A 27,386-nucleotide genomic window follows, 5' to 3' on the forward strand; every position below is an offset into this window, starting at 1 on the left:
AAAATGTTGGGATGTTTAAATATAATTTCATATAAAAATGGAGTGAAATTATTGGAAAAGCACACTACTGGTCAAATGTCAATTAACCTGGGAAAAATTGTGAAGGATTAAGGAGAAAAAAATGTGAAGGATCATTTAAGCAAGAATTATCAGAAAATACAGCAGGTTTCTGTGTGGTTGCAATCACTATTTTGCACATTGTAAAGCTTTAACATACAAAGGAATTTCATCAAATCGTGGATGATCAAAAAACGTAGTGAAAGTTGTCAATTGTTTTTTACAGCAATTCAGGTTGACTTTGTATAGGAAAGTTTGCACCTTGTGGTAAATGAAAATATTAAGCAGTGTGTCTTGATTTGGGAATAAGATGCACACTTTTTTAGGCAAAGGGCAATACAGTTTGACAAAAATTTACAAAGATGGTGCCTGGGTAACGTAACTGACGTGTGTAAGTGATCATTTTAGCATCCTTGCGTACTAACTTAGAAAATTATGGTGGGATCCATGTCCGATACCAGGGCGTCCAGCATTACTGCAGCCCACTCAAAAGAACATTAAATAAGGCCATTTTAACAACATGAAACTAGAGAGACTGTTATATCTCAATTATTAGTCTCAGACTTTTATTTATTACTTTGCAGAAGAGAAAAATTTGGAACGTTAAGATATTTGGAATAAAAATCTACTTGATTTTCAAAACCCTAAATCATAATGAGTCCAACTTGTTACTCAAAAGACAGAATTGTTTCAGCTTCGTTCTTGATTAACAGGAAAGAATGATTATAAGACAATGAGTTTACAGTCATTTTTGGTTAAGAATAAAGAATCATTTAATTGTGAATTAGAGTGTGTTGTTGCCTGACCATTCTCTATGTCATATGTACATATCCCGATTAGAAACAAGGAGGTAAGCACACCTGGAATGTGAATAGAATTATCCTCATATGTCCCCACCTGGAATAAACCTATGAAAACCATCCCCATTGGTCATCCATAATCTTAGTTTTTGTATTGGTTTTCTTGGGATTTTTAAATATTTATTTAGATATTAATATAACCATATTTAGTATTAACTTTTGTTTTTACTTTATCATACGCTTTAAGAGTAAATACTGCATCATGAAATGTGCATTGGTTTACAATAAAGTGTAGTTTTCCTGCTGTAGACGGTTTTGCATTGGAATAAACTAAGTCCTCAGAGGCAAAGAACTTGGTAAAGTTAATATCAAATTGCCCCAACCAGTGTGACTTTTACTGCACAACCCTGGCAGTAGTTTTCCATAGATTCATGCATAATATTGAGGTAGAATTTGGAGGATTAGTGTAAGAGAATCTTTAAGGGGCCAGAGGATTAAAAAACAAAGTTGAGGACTGTTTTAGAAGGTGATGCCCTTCCAGTATTTTTCTCCAAAGCCTCTCCCTACCTTCCCCTCACAAGGTTTCTGATCCTTGTATTATACGTTAAGAAATTCAGCATTTTGGAAGCCACACTTACAATTAATAGTCATATGAAATAGGCTTTCATATCTAGAAAGTGTACAGTTCTGGATTATACATTTCTTTGTATTTTCATTACCTGTTCTTATCTTGCAGTTTGTTTATTTCACTGGTCTGATCCAAAATCTGTTTTTCCAATTTGTTTGTAGATAGGGAATGTTCCAGAAGCTGAAGTTCAAGTCTTGTTGTCTGATTTAATACCTAAATGTAACAAAATAAAATTCCTATTTATTATTTTTTAATTAGATAGAAAGTCATCTAAATTATAGGAAAATATAACTAAAATGTTACTTACTTACCCAAGCATCTTAATTTGGCATATTTTTCATTTTCAGAAAAGGCTTGTTGTGCTGGATTACATCAGAGTGTGTTAAACATTTTTTTCATCACGTATTTTGGAAAGGGTTTAATAGTTCTGAACAATGGTGTTTGTGTCAAATAATGTTCATTTTCTTGTTCTGCCATGTTTTACCATTTCACACAGTGAGATAATTGAGAGTATAAAATGGTCATATTTAATATATCGGAAGTTGTTGATAAATGAAACAAGGCTTTTCCTCTGCTCAAGACAAAATGCTGTTTTCACATCTGTCAGTAGACAAAGTGTTCAGAAGTCACATACTTCCACTCTATAAGAACGTAGCTCATTTTTAGCCCAGCATTTCCTTGTTTGTATTCACTTGTTTAGTCTTTCTTTCTTTCCCCTCCCCCCTTTTCTATTGCTCTTTTTCCTATTTTAAAAATCATGTAAACCCATCAGGAAGCAAGAACATCAATATGAAGTAGGAGTTCAGTTTTGCTTTGTGGGCCTTTCTGACATAGACCACGTGCGGTATCTCTGTTCCCATTGTGTTCAAACAACTTAAAGAATGAATTCTTTCGCGTTTGGCTGCGTTTTAGCAGGAAGAGTCCATGACTCACATCCTCTGTGTCATGGTTACTCAGGATGTGACATCATGTGTAAGTGTCAGGCAGAATTGTTGCCCAGAATGAGGGTCCTTGAAAGAAGCATTGTTTGCTCGGGGTCTGTGTCATTCATGAAAGCGGCAGCCCAGCCCCACCGTGCAGGTTTAGGGACGGTCTGGTCCTTAGTCAAAGCTGGATGCCTTCATACCATGAGCACTTCTGCGCATGAATAAAGGCATTGGCCAACTTCAGGGTGTGATTTAATATTAACACCCGGAATATAGATTTGGCCTACATCTTCTTTGGGCCCAGACATTCTGTGTTGGTTATTGATAGAAGGACCTGGAAACTCGGTCTTTTATTTAGCTCCTAAGAGCTATAAAATGAGTTCAGTGGGGGAGGGGTGGGAGGATGGCATGTGGGTCCTGACCCACCCAGGACCAGTTGCAATGTTTTCCATCACTTTTCCGAAGGCCTCCAGCTACAGGTGACTCTAAGTTACCCAGGTCACGTGGTTGTCTGTTCTCTCTGAGTTCTCAGGCCTCCAACCACCCCTCACAGTCTGGTTTAATAGTCTGACACCCTGACAGGCTGGAAGAATCTTCATATCAGAAATTTTCATGTTTGGATTTAACCCATTTCACATAGTAACAACCCAGCAGATGCCTTAAGTAAGTTGGTACGTAATTCGGTCCCTTGATGTCCTTGCTTGGGCTCCGCCGTCTTAATGTTTTCAGTTGGACATTATAGGCTGTTTTCTTTCCAGCCATCTTCCTATTTTCCTGTTATCCTGGATCAGATGATATCTAGTTTCACAATAGATTTTTTTATATCATGTGACCCAACAAAACCTCATTAAATGCTAGTAAGCCTAACTTACACAGGATGGCAAAGATTTACATCATTGCTCTGTATCTTATACTTTTTTATTTCTCTTATCTGAACCATAGGCAATGTTATACTTCCAGGACAGCTTTTTGAAGGGCTTAATTGCTCATCAGTTTTACTACCCAAAGGTGGGATGTGGCCTAAACATTACTAATTTATTCTAATAATTGGCAATGGATATGTTGGTACATTTACTTTTAGATTTTTGTGTCTTCTCCTTTTTGGATTTTATTACCTCTGGGGATTACAGTTTTCAGTACCTTGTGACCTGTTGTGTAAGATACTTATATTTGTCCTAAACTGCTCTGATGTTATGGAAAGATGTGGTAAGCAAATAACTTCTTATTCTATATTCAGATAAAAATCTTTTATTCTCCTACCACCCCCCTGCTGTTCTCTCTACCTTATCCAGTAGTTCTCAGAGAGACAATGAAAGAATGCTGGTGCCCTTCTCAACGTGGGCTTATTACAGTTGGAAGGCTTATCGGTTCCTTTATTTCTTATCCCCTCCTGACTGATGTTTGGCATTTCTTGGTCTTTTAGCTTAAGTAGCACATAAGAATAATATGTCATGGGGATCGTTTACAATTAAATCTACATTTGTTTGTTTTTTTTTTTTTTTTTAGCATTATTTATAACTCAGGGTAGGAAGATACTAACTTCATAAGCCTATAAAGAAGCTAGGGTTAGGACCCAGAAGGCCATTTCACCGATAACAAGGCTTGAACTTGAAGCATCTCCATAAATCCCCCCAGCAGCACTTTTTCCCCACCCGGACTCTTCTTATTGGGTCACATATCGTTTGTCATTCAGCATGGCTCCAGATGAATTTTGTTTTAATGTTTTGCTGTTATTCTTCTAATATTTTCATATTTCATATTCTTCTTTCCTACTACTATTAATTGATAGCTCATGGAATCTTAAAGCTAAAAGGGAACTTGGCAGTCAGTCACCTGGCCAGTCTCCCCATTTCATAGTCACAACCTCAGAGGCCAGGGAAAGCTAGTGCCTTGTTGAGATTCGTGCATCCAATTAATCATGGAACTCAAGGCTCTGGGCCTCAACCACTTCTTCTTACTCTTCTCTTTGCTTCTCTCTCTATAAATTCACACCACAAATTGTACAAACACACACCACAAATTGTTTTGGCAGTTCTGTGAGACTTAGCTTTCATCTTAACTCAAGAGTTAGGGTTAAGCACAAAGCTTCTAGCACTCTGCCTCAGTGCTTTTCATGTCTCAGATGCACAAAAAAGGGAAGGGCTCAGAAATGGAAAGTTTATCTCAAGTCCAGAAAATACCAGTGAGGCAGAGGAACATCTCTCTTGTAGTCAAGTATGAATAACATGAAAATGGTTTGTATGTCCTCAGTAGAATAAAGGTAATATAACTTCAGTAGTAAAAATGAAAATATATTTCCTGATTTTAAATTTCTATCTGGACACAAATTCTTAATTTCTTATCAATTCATCCTTTTTTCCGCTATCCTCGCGCTTTCTCTGCTTTTCCCTTGTTTCATTAGGTAACGATTTTGCGCTAGTATTTGTCTGGCTGGGCCAGTCTATGTTTCCTATTTCACTACTTACTTGGGCTTCAACATCAGTTAACTTCCGGGTCTGCTCTGCGGTTTGATTTAGCAGGTTGGTTCCTATTTCTATCATCACAGCGGTCTGGTTCTGCACTGCGTTCTGTTGTATCTCCACCATTTCTTTCTTCATGTTGTCCTGGATGTAATTCTCAAGCTAGAAAAGAACAAGTGTCAGGAAGACGGTCATGAGTCAAATGATCAGAAACCTTATTCCTAATTAGTTTCCCTGCCTTTTAAAACACCTCTTGGAAGTCTTGTGCCTTGCTCTGACTTTGCAATCTTGCTGGGTTTTTTTTTTTATCACTAGCAGTAAAAGACAGTGTGATTTTGTGTTAATTCAAAATCTGGCAGCTCAGTAACAGCATGTGTGGGAGACAGATGGTTCAGATAGCCCTAGAAGTGCACACAGGCAAGGGAGGTGGTAAGACCACAGCTCAGAGGTGGGCAGATGGCCGTGCCGTGCGGCAGGAAGGGCCACCAGGATTTCGCTGTGTTGCATCCACGTTACGCAGGAAATGAAAATCTGGTACGAAGAAGCATCACTATTTCTACCACTTTCTAGACTTGTGGTTTCTCAAAATACAGGCTTCAGAAGACTCTCTAAGACAGAGTATGAGGAGGGATGCACCTTTGGATTTTCCCTGTAACTCAGGGCCACGTTCTGCAGAGACCACCCCCCTACCTTCCCTCTTACTGAGGTCATCACACATTAGACCTGTTAAGTTCTCCTAACGTGTGCATTTTTCACGGTTTCGTCATTTTCTCTATCAGGCAGACTTAATCCTAGTCTAGTCTGTTCATTATCTCACATGACCGTCAGGATTGGTTCTTCTCCCATGGACCGAGGGCATGCCTGCTCATTTGAACACTCGCTTACATGCAAGAGCGTCAAGCTAATTCACTGCCATGGGTATAGATGCCTATGTCTTTGGCAGTAAAAATATACAGTTAAATACAAATGCAGGGACTTCCCTGGTGGCGCAGTGGTTAAGAATCTACCTGTCAATGCAGGGGACACGGGTTCGATCCCTGGTCCGGGAAGATCCCACATACTGCAGAGCACCTAAGCCCGTGCACCACAACTACTGAGCCCGCAAGCCACAACTACTGAAGCCTGAACGCCTAGAGCCCGTGCTCTGCAACAAGAGACGCCACCACAATGAGAAGCCTGTGCACCGCAACGAAGAGTAGCCCCCGCTCACCGCAACTAGAGAAAGCCCGCGTGCTGCAATGAAGACCCAATGCAGCCAAAAATAAATTAATTAATTAAAAAAAAAATACAAATGCAGGCCAGCCAGGTGTGTGGGAAGGAACATGTGGGCTTCAGGCTGTGCACACCTGCTCCCCTATTTTCCTTGGACTCTAGGTAAGTCGTTCAACTTTAGGGGGGGCCACAGTGTCCTCGTATATATAATAAGGGTTTCGGTTTGGTCAGAGGAGTGTTTTAAGGATTAATTAAGCTCTGCTTTTAAAGGCATTGTGCATGTATAACTCTAGGTACTTAAAATTTCATTTCCTTTCTTTGTTTTTCTTAATGATCCAATCATGGGAGACACAATTCCAGTCATTGGTCTAAACTATAAGGTCATGAGGACAGAAAGCTTATTTTTATTTTCATTTCTTTTTCACATAGTTATAACTCAAAAAAATTTTTTTATTAAATTGGATACTTGAAAGTTGATTATAAAACTGCTTATTTATAAACAAAATCTGCTAATAGTGCCTTTCTTTACAACTCATGATTCTCTGCAGAGAAACCATTCATAGAGCTAGTCATCAAACCTTATTTCTCCTAAAGTGTTAACCCCTGAGTAATTCTATGCTTCTGCCTATAAGAGTGAGAAAATGGAATGGACAGGGTCGAGTTTCTCCTGATAATCAAGGGCTTCTTTGTTGGTGCAGCTTACACACTGTGTCCTGAGTGGTGGTGCAGGGTCGGGGTTGGTGTGAGAGCTGTAGGGCTACTGTTTCCATGTTGGTTTGCATCGGCTCCATCCCACGCACTGCCCGTCTCCCTCTGTGCTGGTTATCTTGATGGTTCACAGTCACCCCCTGGTTCTCCCTTGGTTTGGGCAGATCAAATATAGCATGAAACCTGACAATTACTAGAATCCTGATCATTTGTAAAATCTTGTAGTTGACGCCTTTACTTCTCAATGTGAGAAGTGGTCAAAATAGAAAAGACCACCATAGGAAAAAAAATCAGGTACTACTACTTGGCAGTCCAACAAACATGTATAATATAGACTTCATATATTCTGAAGCATGATAACCCTTGTTACCCTTTTATTAACTAGCTAGTACTAACTAGCTCAGGCCTTTTGGCGGTTGTGGTCTTTCTTTCTTAATTCATTGTTTCCTTTTTCCTTTCCCCCGCCTTTTAAAAATTGTAACTTTTTACAATTTAAATACATGATATAAAACAGCTCATGGATAGAAGTTTGTAATTTCTCCTTCCCTCCCTCCCTCCCTCCCTGTCTCCTCCCTCTCTCCCTCTCTCTCTCTCTCTCTCTCTCACTACCATGGGAATAATGGAATTTTTGAGGTTAAAGTTAAAGCTATGTAAGTCATCCAGAAGAGTTGTCTTAGTTACTCTTAACACCCAGCAAAGATAATATTTAGAAAGACTTATTCTGGGAAGTTTCGAACTAGTAAAGATATACTTAAGCTGGGGTTTGATTTAAGTACATACTCTGAAGTAATAAGTTACAAACTAGTAGAAGTAAGTCTTAATCTTCTTGTTGATTTGAGTACTTAAGAGCTAAATAAAAACGGTTCTATCTTGTTTCGCTCTAAATCGCATAACTAGAAGGGGAAAATGAATCCTTCATCATCCTCAACCCCGACTGTAGAACTAATGAGTCAAATGTGGTTACAATCAACAAGACACATGAGAGGATTGTTTATAATTTGACATTTTAAAGTCAAGTTCCAATTTAAAATTAGACTCAAGAACTTTAAGACATAAAAGACCTAACTTTTTAAAATAAAATTTCTTAACTTTATGGCCACATCTTTCTCTAAGCTTGAAAACAATAGAATATAAATGCTTTTTAAGTCACTATTTTTTCAGCTTTTCAGGATGACGAAGTCTGTGTACGAGTTATGTGTGTGTGAAAGTATATGTGTATGGTATGTTGCGGGGCGGAGGTTAATCTTACACTGAAGCACGTTACAGATCTGTGTATACACATGATATGTGTATATAGATATTATATATAGTATATACATATATAGTTTCTTTATATAATATGTACAACTAAAAAAAGTAAAATTCTATATGATACTGACCCAATTGCTAACTAATTGAAGTCTTTGAGAGAAAAGTAAAACACAAACAGGAAAATCAAGTATTAGATACTTTGCGTTGATTCTCAGCAAGATCTGTGCTTTCACCCTTGACGCAGCGAAATTAAATTAAGGTTTTTAAGAGAGATGGGTGATATGACAGTTGAGTACTCTAAGAATTAAGAACGTACTTAGTCCCAGAAACGGTAGCAGGAGTAACAACCACAGTAACTCTAGTTGATGTTTGTTGGTTGCTTCCATGTCTCAGTTACTGAGTTCATCTCTTTCCATGGACCACAGGTGCCCAGTCTCACATGGGCACTTCTGGACTGGGGTGCCTGGAGCAGACTGGTAGTTCAACCCCGAGGGCACACCGCACTTCCTGCCTTTTAACAGCCAAGAGTGGTACATCCCAAAATTGCTGTGAGCGTGCCTTCCAATGTCCAAGCTTCTCAGTGCCTTAAAGAAAAAGATAGACCACCTACCACATAGTTAAGGAAGGAGAGGGGGTCATTTTTACTAATAGAAAAGCCTAGATGCGAAGACTACCAATGACGATTTTTATCTCCTGGGACATGACAAATGGGTATTTTTCACCCCCAAAGACTAGTAGTAATTTTTTTTAGAGAGAAAGACTCTGAACATTCATTACGTAGTGTGAAAATTGCCCATTTAATGCAGGCTTTCCCTAAATCACTGCATGTGCCTGAGCATACGACCAAATCTAGAAATGAAGCCAGTTTGGCTGATCCACACGGATACATGTGCTTTGAAATTCCCCCATCTCTTGAGGTTGACAAATTAGTTCTTTTCTAGTTTGTTGCCTAAAAACATCTTTGTTTAGTATCTCCTGTATTTAATTGTCTGCAACTGAAACCCAGAAATCTAGAAATCGGCCCAATGAAAGTTCACTCTGGTATAAGGAGGTCTCAGTACAAGAAAGAATATGAAGCAAATGAGATCTTTCCTCTCGCTGGCAGCGTCCAGCTCCCCCTCTCCTGCAAATGTTTCCCGTCCTTGTTGTTTGCGCTTAGCCACTCTTATCAAAACAGTTCCAAGACACTTGAGCCTCCCCAGGGAGGGATATGGTTCTTTCTCGTTTCACATGGGTGGCTTCACATACTCATATTTTGCAGGAATGTTTGACATTGCCCTCATGTCTGAAGATGATTAGGCAGTGATTCTCATTTGTGGGTCCAAGTGCCTCGGAAAGGTTCCCATTACAAGTTAGAAAGAATTGTGTGGACGTTCATTTTGTCCTCGTCTTAATTAATGGTCCAAGCACGCTTCCATGTGTGGGTCCTTGAGCTCTTTCTGTTTCCTTCGGGTTCAGATGGATTATCCAAACTTAAATGAACCTCGTAAGGCTATTGCTATGCTTATACTTGCATAGATTCTTGCTTGATATTATTTTTTATTCGCTAAAAAGAATTACACCCTAAACACCATCTTTTAAAAGTTGGCCACACATTGAAATTCAAGCAGCCAGAAGAAAATATTTTAACACAACATAGGCATATATATTTTTTTCAATGTAAAATATGTCCTGAGGTTTTTCATTACTCCCCAAACATTTGGAAAGATCAAATTTGACAGGAAAAATAAGTCCATTTACGAAGCAACTGTGGCAGATTGATTACACACTAAAATATTTCCCTGGCTATCTTCCTTTTCACCAAGATTATCATCATCATTTTTTTGTACCAAAAGGAAAGTAATCTCGGAATTGGCTGGGGAAAGGAAAACATAGATAGTATACAAAAATCATCCCTAACTTCAAGATTTTGATGTTGGTCCCTTACCAACTATATAGATCCTGGTTGAGAGATCACTTCTACTTAAACAAAGCTCCGTGTCCTGATGCCTTTTAGTTCATTAGGTTTTGTCCATCTGAATAACCTAATTTCCATAGGAAGTTAACAAATAACTTGAGGTTTCATTGGAAACATTTTATTCTATAGCATTTCAATTTGGAAACAGATACTATAACTGTTGTCTCTTCCACTCACACCCCTCCCCCAAAAAGGATGTTTTTTCCTACCTCACTAATCCCTCCGACTTGATCCCTTCTTCCCACCAAGGTCTGCCCTCCTTTGTCTTCTGGGTTGTGGCGCAGCCCCTAACTCTGCTTCCATCCCGCCTGAGAGTCAGGTCGCTGGGTGCAGCTTGATCCCCCTGCAGCTCACGTACTGCACTGCACCTGCTCCTGTGAGGCAAAGCGCAGCACACACCCTTCTTGGCCTGTGCCCTGTGATCTCCTTGCCTCACGTCCTGTGCTCACCTGCCTCCTGGATGTGCCAGACCACGTAGGCTGCTTCATCCCTCCGGCCTTCGTCTGCATCTCCTTTGCCAGGAGGCCTTGCCCTTTCTGCAGTCAGATGCTACACCATTGCCCGCTCTCTTCAAAGAGCCCCACGTCCTTGTGTGTTGCGATTTGATATCAAAAACATTTCGTTTTTGTCTCATTGATTTTTAAACCTCCTAATACTACAGGTTTACGTTCTTCTTTGCTTGGGATACAGCAATCCTGAAGCCGCTCTCCAGCCATCCGCACTAGTAACAACGAGCAAAACATTTGCTCCGATAATTAGTTTGGAAATGTGAACGCGAGATCATTAAATCAAAGGATATTCTGTTTGGAAGGCTTATGACCTAATGTTCTTGGTTCCCTGTCATGAGGAAACTAAAACATCTTTGGAGGTCTTCAGACAGAAAAGTGGCAAAACTGGGCTTTCTTCTCCCTCCATATAAGGTTTTGTTTTGTTTTGTTTTGTTTTGTTTTGTTTTTTAATCTGGACATTTGACTGCCCAAGCAGTTGTGTCCTCAGCAGTGTTTAAGGAGAGATGCAGATGTTAAAGGGGGAAGGGCTGGGAGATGCACGTCTCAGGCAAACCTTTGTCATCTCAGACCTTGCAAGGGACTAGGGGCAAATGCATTGCTCCACATTTTGGAGATGATGATCAAATACCCCATGAGCTGGGGAGTCTCTACATGTCCTTTTTATATTGATGCCATACTTGAATTCATGTCTTCCAGAAGAGCCCATATCAAAGCCACTTGCCTTCCATTCTGGCCCTTTCTGTCCTCTCCAGGGTCCGGCAGATGGGATATAAAGGGAAGCTAGGCCCTGACAGCACAGGTTCTCTGAGTGGTTCGTAAGCACACCTGCCTCTGTCCGCCATAACCACATGGACCCCACCCCACAGAGGATCATTCAAGCGCTTCCTACAACTAATTTGTTCTGACCTAGTTTTCACTTTTTTCTATTTATCATTTGTGAATGACATTCTGTTCTCTGAGCCTGTGTCTAGATAACCCCGTTCCTATTTTCACTAGTACAGAGAGACTAAAAGTGTGCCCTGTGCTGACTGTAAACTTGGAAGACGTGATAAGGCAGAGCACCGTAGTCACTAGTTGCTGCCGTACTGAAGTTCATAGCTTGTCCGCCTCCTCCTGGGACAGATAAAGTTGTAAATAATCTGAGTTCACCAGTATATCTGTGCTCCATCAAGTCATATGTCTTTGCTTTTATTTGTGGGCATAACTATATACTCCTTTTCATTATTTAATTGTGTTGTGTTTTTTTTTTTATCACATACACTATCTCTTCGCCTCTTTGTATGTTGCCCTTACCATCACTCCAAAATCTAAGGAGAAAATGTATTTTTCCCCTCAAAATGTTCCAGTCATTTCCTACTGATGAAAAGGCTATTTTTCATCAATAGCATCCCTTTTAAATTTAGGCAAGCATAATGAGGCTGGTATAGCAACATAAATTTGTTTGGGCATTTCATATAGGAAAAGGGGTCATGTTTTACACAAGATAGAGCTCTTAACTGGGCTCTTAAAGTACATACCTATTTACCCAAATATCTGCTAGGGCTCTGGTTCACAGCACTCACAGATACTTGTAAGTCAAGGAGCAAATAAAATGCAGCAGATGCTGTTAGGTCACATATACACTCATATACGGCAAGGCTAGTTATAGCAATTGACACCTGTAAAATGCCTATCTGTATCTACATCTATATCTTATCTATCTTTCTGTGTATATCTATATGTGTATGTTTAATCTCCTTTGATTCTCATGCTGCCTTAGCTTGGGTTTCCCCCGAAGCGGAGCCCGAGACAAACGCACACATGCAGGAAGTTTACTTAGGAAGTGGTCCCAGGGAGCAGCCTAGGGGGACAGGCGAGGGAAGCTGGGTGGAGGAGGCCGGCACACAAGCGGACACCCTTGACCACCGCGGTGGCATTGGTGACAAATCCCGCAGGACCTTCTAAGGATCCGTAGGAAATGTGTTTCAGAACCTTCTGCCTGGGGCAAGAGAGAGCGCACTCCCATCCCTCGCGGGGCAGGGCGACCCCCGTGCTGTGCTGCAGGGGCCCGCGGGTGCGCCGGCGTCCCCACGGCTGGGGGTCAGGCGGGGAGTGGGCGTCCGGGGGCCTGAAGCCCACTGACTGCTCCCTGTGAGACTGGCTGGCGGGGGTGGGGGGGGGGCCAGGGGACGGGCCGTGGTCTCCAGATGTTCCGGGGGATCAGGGGCCGCCCCCGGGCCTCATTCAGAGAGCAGAAACCCCAGGCCGGAGCCCTCCCAGCCTCACCCGCAGCCGCGTGCACCTGACTGTGCTGTGATGGGAGGTGAGGCCAAGGTGAGCGGCTCCCGGCCCCAGGTCGTGTGGGATCATTGGCTTAAAGCCCTGGCATGTGCAGTTTGGTAACGTTGCTGACAGAGCGGCCGTGAAAGCAGCTCTCCTGAAAGTGTCAGTGTTTATAACGGATTGGAGAAAGGGTGGAGCCGGAGACAAAAGCGAGGCCACGATCACCGATCACGTATGCAGAAGGTAGAACATGAGCTTAGCAGGCCAACGCAACTGAGAGGACTTCCCTTCAACCTCAGCAAATGCCCGACGGCACAGAAGACATTCTGCAGGCTCCGTCATTGGTCTGGTGCCTGGGACACTTTGTTCTCAGCCTAGGAGATGCAAGTGATGCTTCCTACAGAGGTAGAAAGGGAACATACGACTGTTCTCTCGTTTATAAAAGGAACTGAATTGTCAGTTATTACAATGGGAGCCGTTGAAATTCAGCTCTGGGAACGAGATTTGAAGAATTTAGATTACAGTATACTGAGGATTTCTTTTTTAATGAAACTAAAGTGTTCTTGCCTCTCTGAAATTAAGGTGCACCGAGAAAAAAATAAGGTAAGTAAATTATTTCAGTGTCTTTCTACGGCAGGCAGAATCTTTGAAACATTATGTGTATATTCATGAACATACATATTTATAAACATGTCCTCAGGTGTGGAGATAAATGTAGATACAGATATATCCATCCATTGTCACCTGGCTGTGGGGTGACAGACCTTCAAAAGCTGGGTGGGGAGGAAGGCTTTGGAAATCAATAACATTGTTGAACTTTCTCATTATATGAATGAGGATTCTAGGCCCTGGATCACAGTGTTAGCTGGTAGCGGAGTGAAAATTAAAACCCTGGTGACCCAATGCCCAGTCCAGGACTCTTACCACTGCACTGGTGTACCTGTACTTACCCGAAAACTTTGCTACCAAGTGTTAACAATGTTACTTTTTCATTTCTGTGATGAAGTATTCAGATCGCAAAGGTTACTTATGCCTGTCCCATTTCTGCTCTTTCTGTATTCTGTGGGTTTGCAAAAATCCTGGTTAGATTTCTAGGGACAAGATAGTGTGATCGGGCATCCCTGGTGGCACAGTGGTTGGGGGTCTGCCTGCCAGTGCAGGGGACATGGGTTCGAGCCCTGGCCCGGGAAGATCCCACATGTCGTGGAGCAACTGAGCCCGTGAGCCACGGCTGCTGAGCCTGAGCTCTGGAGCCTGCAAGCCACGGCTGCTGAGCCCACGTGCCACAATTACTGAAGCCTGAGCTCTAGAGCCTGCAAGCCACAGCTGCTGAGCCCACGTGCCGCAACTACTGAAGCCTGCGCGCCTGGAGCCCGTGCTCTGCAACAGGAGAAGCCCCGACAGTGAGAAGCCCGCACACCGCAACGAAGAGCAGCCCCCACTCACCACAACTAGACACAGGCCGCACACAGCAACGAAGACCCAACACAGCCAAAAATAAAATAAATAAAATAAATAAATAATTTTTAAAAAAAAAGATAGTGTGATCATCTTTGGAGCAAAAGCAGATTTTTTTTTTTTTTCTTTTTAACATGAAATAAAGGTACACTGTCACAATTACTATACTAGATGGCTATGAAAGGGAAAAGGCTTGAAGAATTTAAGTGATTTTTGTCTTGAAGATACTTTCAAGACAAACTAGTTTTTTAGAAGGAAGGCAGGAAGCTTGTGTTGTTTCTTTAAAAGAATGGGGGGAGGCGCTGGGAATGCAGATGGGAATGCTTGAGAACTGTCAGAACGGGGCCTTGCACGCCCTGCTGAGCGCCCGCACAGCGGAACAGATTCCAGCCAAGCCCCTCTGCTGCCTTATCTCCTCTGCTAGCAAAAGGTGGAGAGAATTCCAACGGAGAGAACGCGAGGATACTACTGGAAGGTGCCCAAAGTACACTCGATTGATTTGCATGAAAACAGCGATAAAGTCTTCCATCCCTTGTATATGATGATGTACTACTGATGTACCATCAGCAAAAATGTGTTCTTACGGTATTTTCTCGGTACGGCTGGTAGCTCTCTTTTGAACTGTTCATGTTCTCTTGCCCCAAAACCATTCTATCTACTTTACGGTGGATTTGAATAAATGGACACAACATGTATGTGTATACTCTCTCCACCGACTGACGTTTCTAAGAGCCGAGTGTGTGTGACGGTGCCTTGTGTGTGGTGAGGAAATGGAGAGCTTCGTCCAGCATCACGCTCTAGTCAGACTTGCTGCAGTAACAGTGCTGGGAAATATTTAGACAAGTGTGTTCATTTTGCTTTTCATGTTCATAAAGCTGTAGCTGCAGCTTTTTTAATTTTATGATTGTATAGCAGCTAAAGTTCATGCTTTTCTGAACCATTAAGGAGGGAGAGTTTACCTCATCTAATATATTAGATTATCTCTAATTTGACCTCTGGTTCAGTCCTCTCAAAGGTTTAAAGCTATAAAAGTTTTCATATTTTTACATTTATTTACATAATTCAGTGGCCTGTGTGCGCATACTTTAAGGAATCGTATTACTTGCCGGCGCTTTGCAAAAGCAAAGAAACTTAAAAGTGATCAATCCTTTTTTTAAACTCACATTAGAAATACAGATTATTTGTTTAATTAGGCTATGTTTTGCAGATTACTCTTTAAACCGTAATGCATTTTTAAGCATTTTAACAACTTATTTTAAACCTGATAAACAGAAAAAAAATTTTTTTTCTAATCGAAAACAATGCAACAAAAGCAGAACAATATTCAATGACCAAATTAAGTGGCAAATAGAATAGTACAGCTTTTTTTTTTTTTTACTAATTATAACTCATCTTTATTTCTTGATCTGAAATTTGATAACTGTATCAAGTATATATCAAAGTATTTACTGTTCACCGATGAAATATTTTGCTAGTCCAGCTGGGACTGCGGTTCACTTTGCAAGGCCATGGGGAAGCTTTACGCATGTCCCCCCTTCTGGCTGTGGCTCACAGGCCCTCAGAGCTGCGGACGGCTGAAGTTTGGCTCCACAAGAAGAGAACCTCCACCAGGAGCTGCAGATAGTGATTATGACTTCGGACAAATCAGTGACCTTCTAATTATGTCTTCCAAGACCTCCAGACCCAAAATAAGAGTGTCTTGCTACAAAATATATGTTGTATCAATCTTCTCTTTACACAATACCAGTTCTAGGGATGGTGTTGTTTCTGACTCATTTTTAGAGGGAGTTTATTTCTGTCATTTGTTTCAGCGGCATGTCATTCATGTGTAGGGAAGTCACCTTCTCTCCAGTGGTTAAGTAAGAATAGAGATGCAAAGTTTGGCCATAAAGTGAAGATGTCACTTTAAATGCACATTATTATATTTCTACATGGTTAGTTACTTATCACCCTAATTTTTGAATAAAATTTCACTCTAAGAAGGAATCCATTTAAATAGACACCCAGGGACTTCCCTGGTGGCTCAGTGGTTAAGAATCCACCTGCCAATGCAGGGGACACGGGTTTGATCCCTGGTCTGGGAAGATCCCACATGCCACGGAGCAACTACTGAGCCCGTGTGCGCCACAACTACTGAAGCCCATGCGCCTAGAGCCCGTGCTCTGCAACAAGAGAAGCCACCGCAGTGAGAAGCCCGCGCACCACAACGAAGAGTAGCCCCCGCTCACCGCAACTAGAGAAAAGCCCGCGCACGGCAACAAAGACCCAATGCAGCCGAAAATAAATAAGTAAATAAATTTTTAAAATAAATAAATAGGCACCCATATAGATTTACACCTTGTCATAAAATGAACCTTTCTTACATACTAACTTGCTCAATATAAAACCTGTTGAGCTGCCCAAATCATGAGGATTGGGAATGTTTTGTGGCCAAGCATATGATGCCAAATTGAAACTGCTAAATAATATTCCTTTGTGAGTACTTTTCACTGCTTTCTTTCTCACAATAGAATATTATTTTGACGTGTAAATATTGCTCCTTGGGGACTGGTTTGATGTGTTAGTGCACTACATCTCAATTTTTTTAAATAACAGATCGCGGGTAAAATTAAACACATCACGGGCAGCCTGTGGAGCAAAAGGAGCCCGTGCAAAAGAGTACCTACTATATGATCCCATTTATATCAAGTTCAAGAATAGACCAAACCTATGGATGGTGACAAAAGTCAGAATAACGGTTTCTGGTTGGGAGGCGTTTAGGAGTGTGCAAGAGAGATTATTAATGGGGAAGGAGTACGAGGGGACCTTCTGGGTGTGGGAGATGTTTTATATCTAGATCCCAGTGCTAGATACACAAGTAAATTCATATTTTAAAAGTTCACGAAGCTGTCAATTTAAGGTTAGTACACTTTATACACTTCTCGTGTTTTAGACCTCAATAAAAATATTTTTAAAGGCACGGGTATTAAAAATGAAATGTTTGATAACTTTTGCCGTGACACTGCAACCCTAGTTACTATAAGTGATTTTATTTACCTCTGTCTGCAGCTTTCATCTGGTTGTACCTAAGTACTGCCTAAAGAAAAGAACTTTGAAAAAGTGGTTTTAAAGTGACTGTCTGCAGAGAGTGTAGATTAAACCGTTCCAGCTGCCCAAAGAGGGTTAAAAGTATTCAGTTAGGTAAATTAGTAATTTAACATTCTGAAACTCGATTCTTTCCGGATCAAGCATAAAAGGCATTTGCTCTCGGAAGACTGAGAAAGAATTCATGCAGTTCCCATTAGTCTAAAAATAAATAATAAATAAATAAATGTCTGAGTCATGGGTTGCATTTTGATGGAGTTCAGTGGCTTCAAGCATAGGAAGAAAATGATTTATCCTTTGAATAGCTGTGCTACCCATTGGGATGAATACAAAATTACTCTGAAAAAAGTAAAATAAATGAATTAATCTATTGAATTTAATTGTATTTTGAGTTATTCCAATTAAAGCAGCTCTTGCTTTTGAGCAGCATTATAAAAACTTGAATAAAGTAGCTTTGTGTTGGATTCAGGTTGGAGAGAAGTTACATGTGTGATTTTTGAAGCTGTTGTAGGGCCATCATTATGGCACAGGTTTTGGGACTTGGACACACCTGGGTGTGAATCCTAGCTCAGCTGCATACTAGCTACCAGGTCAACTTTTTTAACCTCAGATTTCTCATTGGTAAAATGAGTATATAAATGCATTCTGTGCTACGTTCGTCTGAAAATCAAATGGGACAAATGAATCAGAGTTCCCAAGCTGTGTGCCAAGCCTCCCCAGGTCCCTGCAGCAAACTCCTAAGAACACTGGGGACAGTTCAAATATTCAAGGGAAATCCCACAATATTTAACATCTGTCAGCTACTGGAAGAATTAGTAGCCCAAAGTAGCTCAGTTTCAAAACTATTAGATGGTGCCACCGGGCAAAGCTGGGTTTTTAGTGGTTTGCTGTTGTTAAAAGCAAGAGCGCTACAAAAATCAGCATGGAACTTAAAATGGGGGTGGCAGTGTCCGACCCGATTCCGAAGTTTGAGGAGCTGGGCAGTGCCTAACTGGCAAACAGAGTCCATAAGTATTTGGGGTTACTTGAGTTTTAGAGCATCCTGTATGGAACCTTGCATTTGGTAGGGTGTAAGCCCAATCCAGATACTGCCTTTAATTGCCCTATGATTTGATAATATTTATCGGAAAACCAGTAAATCAAAAAGACTTATTAAATCATATAAGACCTTCATCAAGACGTGTACTTGAACAGTTTCCCAACCTCAGAAACCATTCAGAAAAACAGCCACGCTTCTCGCAAGCTTGTTGCTTGGCCCGGTGTCTGCTTTCAGGCTAACAACTTTCGTAAGCGCCGTGCACTGGGGGAGAAAGCTTCTTAGAGCACACGGTGCGTGTGTTCTGTGGACGGCGTGGCAGCCTCAGGCCGACGTGTTTTGGGTGGTGTAGTGGGAGTACCGAATGCGTGCCAGTCTCACGAAAGTAACGTGGTCCATTTCTGCGTGTAATTTACAGCTTGCATGCTTGCCACCCTCATTCGTTCAAAGTTGAACTAGTTTTATGGCGCGCAGAGAAGCCCAGCTTACTTGAACACCAAATGTTCAGCGTGATTCTTCAAACGCTTGTGGTAAAAGTACGAGGGACTTGAGTCATTTTCCCATAATTAGTTTCAGTTCTGTAGGTCAGCCCCCCCTCCCTAACCCTGCTGCCTTGCATGCACGTCTATTCCAATGGAAGCTAGTGGAAAATTCCTATCCCCTTTCACTCCGCTGCCATGAGTTATAAAAAGCATGTCATTCAGGATTGACTTTTTCTTCTGCAATGTTGAATTTTTACTCACAATTTGAAGGGGAAAAAAAAATAATCATTTTAAGAGCGATTTCTCTGTCAGTGGGGGGAGGGGCCACGGCATCACTTTGAGCCACCGGAGAATGGCTGACTCACTTTCCTTCATCTTTAGGGGGTCGTGTATTTATATCAACGAGTGCTTTCTGAGGGGTAGTATATCAGAGTGCAGCATACCACCTTGTCTTTTTCAGGGTCCCATGACACTCGTTCACACAAGTCACTTAAGATCCACATGTCACTGAGTAATCAGTGGGCACAACAAGCTCACAGGCACGTGCGGCTGGGGAGTGAGGGCTCATACAGGAGATGGGAATGAGGGGCGAGGGCTCACATAGGAAGTGGGGGTGAGGGGCGAGGGCTCACACAGAAAGCAGGGAACAGCGGCAGAAGTTTTCCTGTTGTTACGGTTCATTTGTTTGTTTCAATCAAAATATGAGTCATCTTACCCCCATTTTTAACCAAAAATCACTGCGGTCACTGCTGTGATTTGGTCTTGACGCCTACAGGCCGGTTTAATTTTATCAGTGGTAGTGAATTCTTGAAAGCTTCCCTCAGTCGTAGAAATCTGGTTTCAAATTAACGTGGTCCACATGCCAGCTTAAACTTTGTGGCTTAGCGTTTTTGTTGAATCCCCTCGGCGGAAGGACCTACATTGGAGTTTTGGCTGCTTTTTGGGACTCAAATTATGAGTAGTTGGTTCCACGGGAATCTTGGCCCTCTCCTGGAGTGACTCTAGGAGCATTTTGGCTTAAGGAGGCCAAAGATAGAACTTAAGTGAAGGCTTTTTCCCAAAACGCCTATCCTGCATCCCAGCACTTTCAGGTGGTATGTGTAGACCTCTTTTAATTGTTCCTGAACCCCTAAACCATTGGTCTCCTGGAGTGTGATTGGCTTTGGGGGAGAAAGTCCATGCTAGCCTCGGAAATATCCTGAAAATGACCGTGGTAAACTCAGAACTGGGGTATGAACCCTCATCTTAATCCTTCTCCCTGGGGGCCACTAGCTCTCCTCCGGCCGACCTCAGGGAAGCATCTCTCGGTTCTTCGTGGCCCCGTTGCTGTGGTCTCGGTGGTCCCCATAACTGCTCAGGAAGCAAGATGAGGCCGCCCACGCGGAGAGAGGGGCCGACATGCCCCATGATGCAGAAAGTACACCTAAGGGGTTTTCATAACGATGACCGTAAGTCGTATGCGTTCAAGTGTAATACCATTTAGAAAGATTTGAAAAAGGAAAAATCCGGGTGTTCCCAAAAGCAGGCGCCAGTCTGGAAGATGGTTTTGTTTAGAACCGTCTCTCTCTGGTGCTGGGAAAGAAGGTGTCGTCAGGGGAGAGGCGAAGGTAAGGCCAGAGGGAATGGCAGGTCGTACTGGTCAGGCCTGTATTTTACGTCCAGGCTTTCTTTTCCATTGAATGTTTATACAGCTCCTTCTTTCCTCAGGTGTCTGCTGTACTATTGAATTATCTCTTTGTTAGCCTCCCATTGCAACCTTAACGGAATTATGTTTGACCAGTACTTAAAATACTCCTCAGAAGTCCTTTCTGAGCACCTCGGGAATAAACACCAAGACCACTCTGCAACGTATGGAATATTTTCTGAAGAGCAGGTTTCATTAGAAGGTAGATTAGTCTTGGAAATCATTCAAGGAAGCTTTAAGTCAGTCCAACTGTACAGGTTCCAAAGATACAAGAAAGACAATACACAATACTTGGGTTTGTCCAGTTAAGAAGTGTCAACTTCCATAAAAGAACACAAGTATCCACCTACAGTAGTACGGCGGGCACATAAGTTGTGTCATGCTCCTACAGTGAAACACTACACAGTAATGGAAAAGGGCAAATTTCAGTACACACAACAACATGGATGAATCACAGGAATAATAATTTTTAAGAAAGACTCAAAGAGAATACATACTGTATTCCAATTACGTGAAGTACAAAACTTAGCAAAATTACCCTGTAGTGGCAGAGGGCAGCATAGAGGCCAGCCTTGAGAGGAGGGGCTGCAGGGTGGGAGGGGCAGGAGGGAGCCACCTGGTGGTCATTACACAGGTGTGTACATCTATCATCGAGGTACACGCTTCGGATTTGTTAATTTTATTCTAAGTTATACCTCAAAAAAAAAAGAAAGTGCTGGATTCCATAAAACAGAGCCAGCTCAGAGTCTGAGGCATGTCTAAGCCAGCGTCTGAGTGAACGAAAAGCAAGGGCTGACCTGGTCCAGTCGAGTGTTTGGGGGAGCAGAGGTGCATGTGTGAATGGACCGAGTTCCTGCTCTTCAAAGCTTCTTATTTTGCCCGTCCCTTACTCCGACAGGGCTGTCTTGGGAAGAGTTACATTTCAGTTTCTTATTCACTTGCTTATTCATGAATCCCTCCCCATGTCTGAAAACAGAGCCATGTGTGTGCCACTGTCTGCAGATTCAGCAGGTGCCATCTTGCTGTGTCCTGAGATGCCAAAGGGCGACGGCAGCTGCCATTTATGCAGCGTCGCCCTCCTAGGGAGGCTTAAATCATCCGGGATTGACTGTTCTGCGTATCAGCCTCGGTTCCAATCCTGAGAGTGAGAAAGCAGAGCTGGAAGGAGGGGGAACAGTGCTCGGAAACAGGACAGACGTGGGTTTAAATCCCTGCTCTGCAACCTCACATCTCTGGAAGCTAGCAAGTCACTTAACATCTCAACACTTTTCAGCCTTCCCCGGGGTCAATGAAAACAATAACGTCGACCCAAATTGGTCTTCTCGCAACTTCCAATATTTGTTCTTACTCCTGGCGGTGGACACACTCAGGGCGTGACCGTTGTGTATAGTATTAGAATGGCAGGTGTTAGGGGACCCCCGTGAAGTGATCCACGCAAAAAGATGTCTTATTATAAGAAGCTCGGAAATAAAGACATTATCCTAGTATTGCTAACTTTCTGCCATCTGATACCACTCTGAGCTTGAGTTTCCTCAAAAGAAGAACAGGGTATCTACCTTCAGTAGGCTGTCACGAGATTAAACGAGCTGACGTCAGCAGGTCATGTGCACCTGGTAAATGCCAGCTGCTATGCTGAAAACCGGCAGCATCCTGCTTCCGTCACTTCACAGTAACGACTACACCTCAACAAAGGGGAGAAAGAGGCTTTCTCTGTTTTGAACTCTCGTGACTGCTGTCATATGAACAGGATCCTTTTTGCAAGAAGTCTGTAGACTTTTTAAAGAAACCAGCAAAGTATGCTGGCGTCAAAGTAGAGTCGAAAGCCCCCACCTTGTTTGGGAAGAGGTGAGGGCGTGGTGCTGGGTTATCTCCACAGCTGCTGTGGTTGACCTGTGTTCCCGGTTTAGGATTTTGAATCACTTAAAATTGAAATGGATAGAGAAAGGGCCCCAAATAAGTAGAGAGAGTTGTTTATTCACCAGATATTTTTATCCTTTTTTTCCCCTCATCCAGAGACCATTTATATTAATGGTAGTGGTATTTCAGGTGAAGAAGGGAAAGGAAAAGTAGCATACTGTCAGACTACAACTGTAAAACCTAAGTGGCATAGGGCAGGCTAATCATGTAGCAATAAATAAATGATGCATATTAAACATCGTCCAATTAGAGGGAAAGCACATATAGATTTATTGTGCTTGTCATAACCGAGAAGGGAACTGTATTGGAAAATATGGACAATTAATTACACATCACAAAGTGAACAATTGTTTTTGAGGGGGTGGTGTTCTGATTAATGTTGATTCTTTAATTTGTAATATAATTATCCCAACCATCACTGCTTTTAAGAGCATTTCGCTGTTGAAGTTAAGTTAAAACCAGTTCGGGTCAGGAATTCCTGTTACTAATACTTTCTTGAATTAAAACTGAATAAGTTTATTTTATTTTATTTTTTTAGGAAATTTAAGAACCTATTTCTTAGTAGCTAAAAATAATAAGGAATTTCATACACGAAAACCAAATGTTAAACATAGATAATTGGCTTGTGGTCGGAATCTGATTATTTTACGTTACTCAGCAAAATATCTTCTCTCCAGCAGCATTTTTGTACCAGTATTTCCCATTAAGAAGACCATTTTGCTTAGAGAAATTTTAAGCTACATCTGTATGTAATAATTTTTCAAGATTCCAAGGACTAGATAGTAGTTAATAAAACTCAAAAGAATTCTTGAATTATCTTCAGACTAATGTTTATAATTATCCAGCAAGTAAACAAGAGTTGATAATACCTTGTTGATTCTACAAATCTAATGGCAGAGAAAGTGCTTGCAGGAGCCCAGAGGAAACGATACCTCTTAGGAATTTTGAATCTTTTCTACCAAGATGTGCAGGTTGACTAGTTAACCCCAGACCACCCGCTGTTCAGTATTCATATAGTTCCTGCCATTGTCTTCTATAAAAACAGAACATACAGAAGAGTAACATTGCTCTTAGCTTACTGAACGCGGAAGTGATAATAATAAGTTTAAGCATAAAGTCTGACTGTTTTAATGGGCTCATGGCATTACCTGCAAGCACAATGGGGCACAAGTAGGGTGGTTTAGGAGAAGATGCCACGTACGATTTTGGAGCTGCGTGTTTCAGGTACTCAACTACCTGTTATAATCAGGACCTTCTACAAGCACACTTAACAGCTGTCCTTTTCCATGATGAAAGGAAGTTCATTGTCTTACAGAGTGAAGATGTGCCTTGAGGCATAAAGTCAGATCATTTAACCTGATAAGACTGAATGGAGTTACAATCTTTAATGTGAGATAATAGTACAGAACTTGATAAGTATGTTTCTGGTATCATTATTAAAATTAATTATAATGATAATCCCCGAGTACTGTGACATCTGACAGTTTCCAGCACACTTGTGCATTCATCATCCTATTTGAAACACGTAATAATCCCCTGAGGTCCCTGCTGTAGGTAGGAAAACCTTACGTTTCTGAAGGTACACTGTGAGGGTTTTAGCTAGTTAATAACTTAGTTGAATAATCAAGGTAAGGGGTCACTGAACAAATGTACAGTTAATCATGCTTAAAAAAAAAAAAGTCATTTACTAAGTGAAAGAAGGCAATTTGAAAAGGCTACATACTGTGTGGTTACAACTATATCACATTCCGGAAGAGACAAAACTATGGAGACAGTAAAAAGATTCGTGGTTTTCAGGGGTTGGAGGAGGTGGGGATGAAGAGGCAGAGCACAGAGGATTTTTAGGGCAGTGAAACTACTCTGCATGATTCTGTAATAGTGGATACAACGTCATTATACGTTTGTCCAGACCCATCGAATGTACACCACCAAGCGTGAACCCTAATTATCAACCGTGGACCCTGGGTGATGATGTGTTCGTTGATTATAACAAAGGTACCATCTGGTGGGGTCATTGATAACGGGGAGGCTGTATATGTGGGGGGCAGTAGGGAGCATGTAGGAGATCTCTGTACCTTCCCCTCACTTTGGCTGTGAACCTAAAACTGCTCTAAACAATTCAGTCTTTTTTTTAAAACTATCATTTGCTACATATAAGGAGGAACAAATGAAATGAAAAGCTTGCATTCCGTAGCTTCAGACTGCACCAGTTAACCCAGCCAGCTCTCCCTGGCTATATAGTTGTTTCGTGGAGACACAGAGACGCAGGAAAATAACAAGCCCGCCCAAAGGCACGCTTGTTAACAGTGATGGCATGGACTTCACGCGTAAACACGGTTTCTTTTAGATTTAGATTTCTTGGAATCTGACCAAGTGTGTCCAGGAGATCTCTTCTGTTGGTATAGAACCCCTTTATTCCAAACTCAGGAGAGCAGGAACACATCATTCCCTTTGCTCTAGTTTGGCTCAATTCCTGGGGCTGCCTTGGGCCAGAAATGAAACCCCTGGAATGGTCTCAATTTTTTTCACCTCTATCCTTTTCCTTCAAGGTGGTGGTCTTGAGGGCCCCAAAGGCTCCTCAGACAGAGGGAAGGGGGCAGCTCCTGGTGTAGGAAAACTGTCCTTATCAAGTCCCACACGACTCAGCAGGTTATACCAAAGAGCGTGGCCTGCTTCCTGAGGGTTCATGACATTAGACAACTTTGCTGTTGAACCCAACCACCAAGGTGTGCTTCTGGAGGCCACAGTGGAAATCTCCCATGTGTCGCATGCTCAGACCATTCCTAAATGTTAATTAGCGACATACAGAGGCTGACCCACAATTCGGTTTAACCTTCATCCCCGGAATTTGCTGGAACTGTCACAATGAAGGTGCTCGTATGTATGTCCTGAGTACTTATCTTAAGATGGGGAGATGTCGGTGGCAGGTTTTGTCACCAGGTTAATCAGTAGATTAAGTCACCCCGGTGGAATAGTCCCTCTCACATCAAGAAGACTTGATATGTGAGAAAGTGTTAATATGGTCTAGATGTAACAAAATCGAGAAATGGAGAGGTTGAACGCTTGCTTCCTTTTAAGACTTGATTAATATTCTCTACCTAAAAGACCAATAACTGCTGTGAATATTCAGCACATACAAACCATGGGAAACTCTAGGAAACTGTGTCAACACAATAAAATAGTGTATTTCCCAAGACCTCTGTATCTGAATATCTCTTCCCTTAAAAATCACCATTGTCCATGAAAAAGTATAAAGTCACATATTTTTTAAATGACAGGTTATATTCTTAGTGTATACACTTAGTTTGCTTGATTGCTAGTTTTTTAAGTATTAAACATTGGAAGTGAATACTTGGTAGTGTTAAGTTGTCAGGTTGATAGAAAGATTCTGAAAGTAACTCCCAGCCGGGTAAAAGGGTGCTCAAAGGAAGGAATGAGGCTGTTTGGAGGAAAGTAATTACCGGCCAGGCACCCCCCGAGGCGGGTCCTACAGAGGTTTTCATTAGGTTCTAGTTGAATTGCCAGGATAATGGTTTTAGCTGGTGGAAAGGGTGGTGATGGTAAAAGGACCAGGCCCACTTCTCAGAGATTTCTAGTGCTTTTCACATCTTTAGTCAGCGGTGCATGCCAAGATTAGGATGAGAAAGAAAGGTGATTTCATGGGCAAATATCTAATTAAAATATTAATTTAAAGACAGCTAGCACACCTGACTTTCGGTTCAGGTGGCTGAGGAGAGCTCATCCCTTTATTTTCAAACCATATATGAAACAGTCATTTTAATCCTGATAAATGTTGAAAGTTCTATTCTAAAACAGTACCCATGAATTTTTTTTTTTTACTGTAATCAAAAGATCACATCAAATTGTTGACCTTGACATTACTTTCTCATTTTAAACATTAACAGCATGACGTCAAGGTATTTTTGTTTATATCTACTTGTAGAATGCTAAATGAGAGATACACCCTAGTTGTTTTTTAAAATCAAAGAGAGGCTAGGGCAGGTCACACGTTACTTTCCTGGGACTGAATTTTATTTGCCTGGACTTTCAGGTGGTACTGGGAAATTCAGGCTGTCGCCCTCAGTCGACTTCCAGAGAAGGGTTGTTACTGCATGTACGGTTTGTAAGAATTTGTATACTTTCTCTTGGTTATGATACAGGTTGCCTTTACTCTTCTGAACCACAGAGTGGAATTTCATGTGATTACTTTACACACAGGATATTCCCGATTGCTTTTTTTTTTTTTTCTTAGCAGCTTTGGCACCAACCCCACATAGGAAGGATTGCGAATGTTACCCGATGACCAGGTTGTCCACAAGCTGGTTGGGCCCCAGAACACCTGTGCTTGTCCTCAGACAGGACTCACAGGTGGTGGCAATTGCCTCTCTTACTGACTTGGGATGTCAACCAAGTTACTTAACCTCTCAGACCCACTTCTTTTTTTATTGTTATTAAAATAGATAAAAGTTATCAGATAGGTATAGGTGTATATAATGTTATAGCATATACAGCGTGTTTTTAAAATAGTCATCCCTGTATAGGCGGATTTATGTGCTGAGTAGTAAGGTGCTTATTTCAGAATGCTAGAATTATACATAATATTTTTAATGCATGTTCTGTATATGTGTTATTTCCTGCAATATCCACCTATTACTGATGACTTTGGTGATCAGGAAAAATGACCATTCCGAAGTAGTTCCAATTGATTGTCCTTTTGTAAAAGAGGTTTCAGTGGAGTGACCACACTGTCTGGCACTGCTCCCCTCTCCCCTCACCCTCCAACACTCCCCATCTCCTGCACCCGCTCGTCTGTCTCGTTTCACCCGATGTTCTGTGGGGCGCTTATCACCTTCTGACCCACACATTCCAACAGGATGTGGTGGTGTAATGCCGCGTATCCCCACCAGGGCAGACCCTAGTCTTTGTCTTCGCCCCAAGCACCTAGAGCACTGCCTG

General features: G+C 41.7%; 2 protein-coding genes across 14 annotated transcripts in view; one reads left to right on the forward strand and one right to left on the reverse strand.

The window, feature by feature from the left end:
* The window catches only part of MCPH1 (microcephalin 1), a 348,745-nt gene that overhangs the window by 124,182 nt on the left and 197,177 nt on the right, over nt 1-27,386 (forward strand). The gene's annotated exons all lie outside the window — the stretch shown is intronic.
* Nucleotides 1-27,386, reverse strand: part of ANGPT2 (angiopoietin 2) — a 57,030-nt gene that overhangs the window by 22,118 nt on the left and 7,526 nt on the right. For all 3 annotated transcript variants that reach the window (XM_082444103.1, XM_082444104.1, XM_082444105.1), the window contains exons 2-3: nt 4,877-5,032; nt 1,577-1,698 (exon numbers count right to left, since the gene is read on the reverse strand). In XM_082444103.1, the coding sequence (XP_082300229.1) occupies nt 1,577-1,698; nt 4,877-5,032 (278 nt within the window). The remainder of the gene's footprint in view (nt 1-1,576; nt 1,699-4,876; nt 5,033-27,386) is intronic.

This window comes from Balaenoptera physalus, assembly GCF_965194825.1.
Source record: "Balaenoptera physalus genome assembly, chromosome: 21".
In the NCBI taxonomy this organism is placed as follows: Eukaryota; Metazoa; Chordata; class Mammalia; order Artiodactyla; family Balaenopteridae; genus Balaenoptera; species Balaenoptera physalus.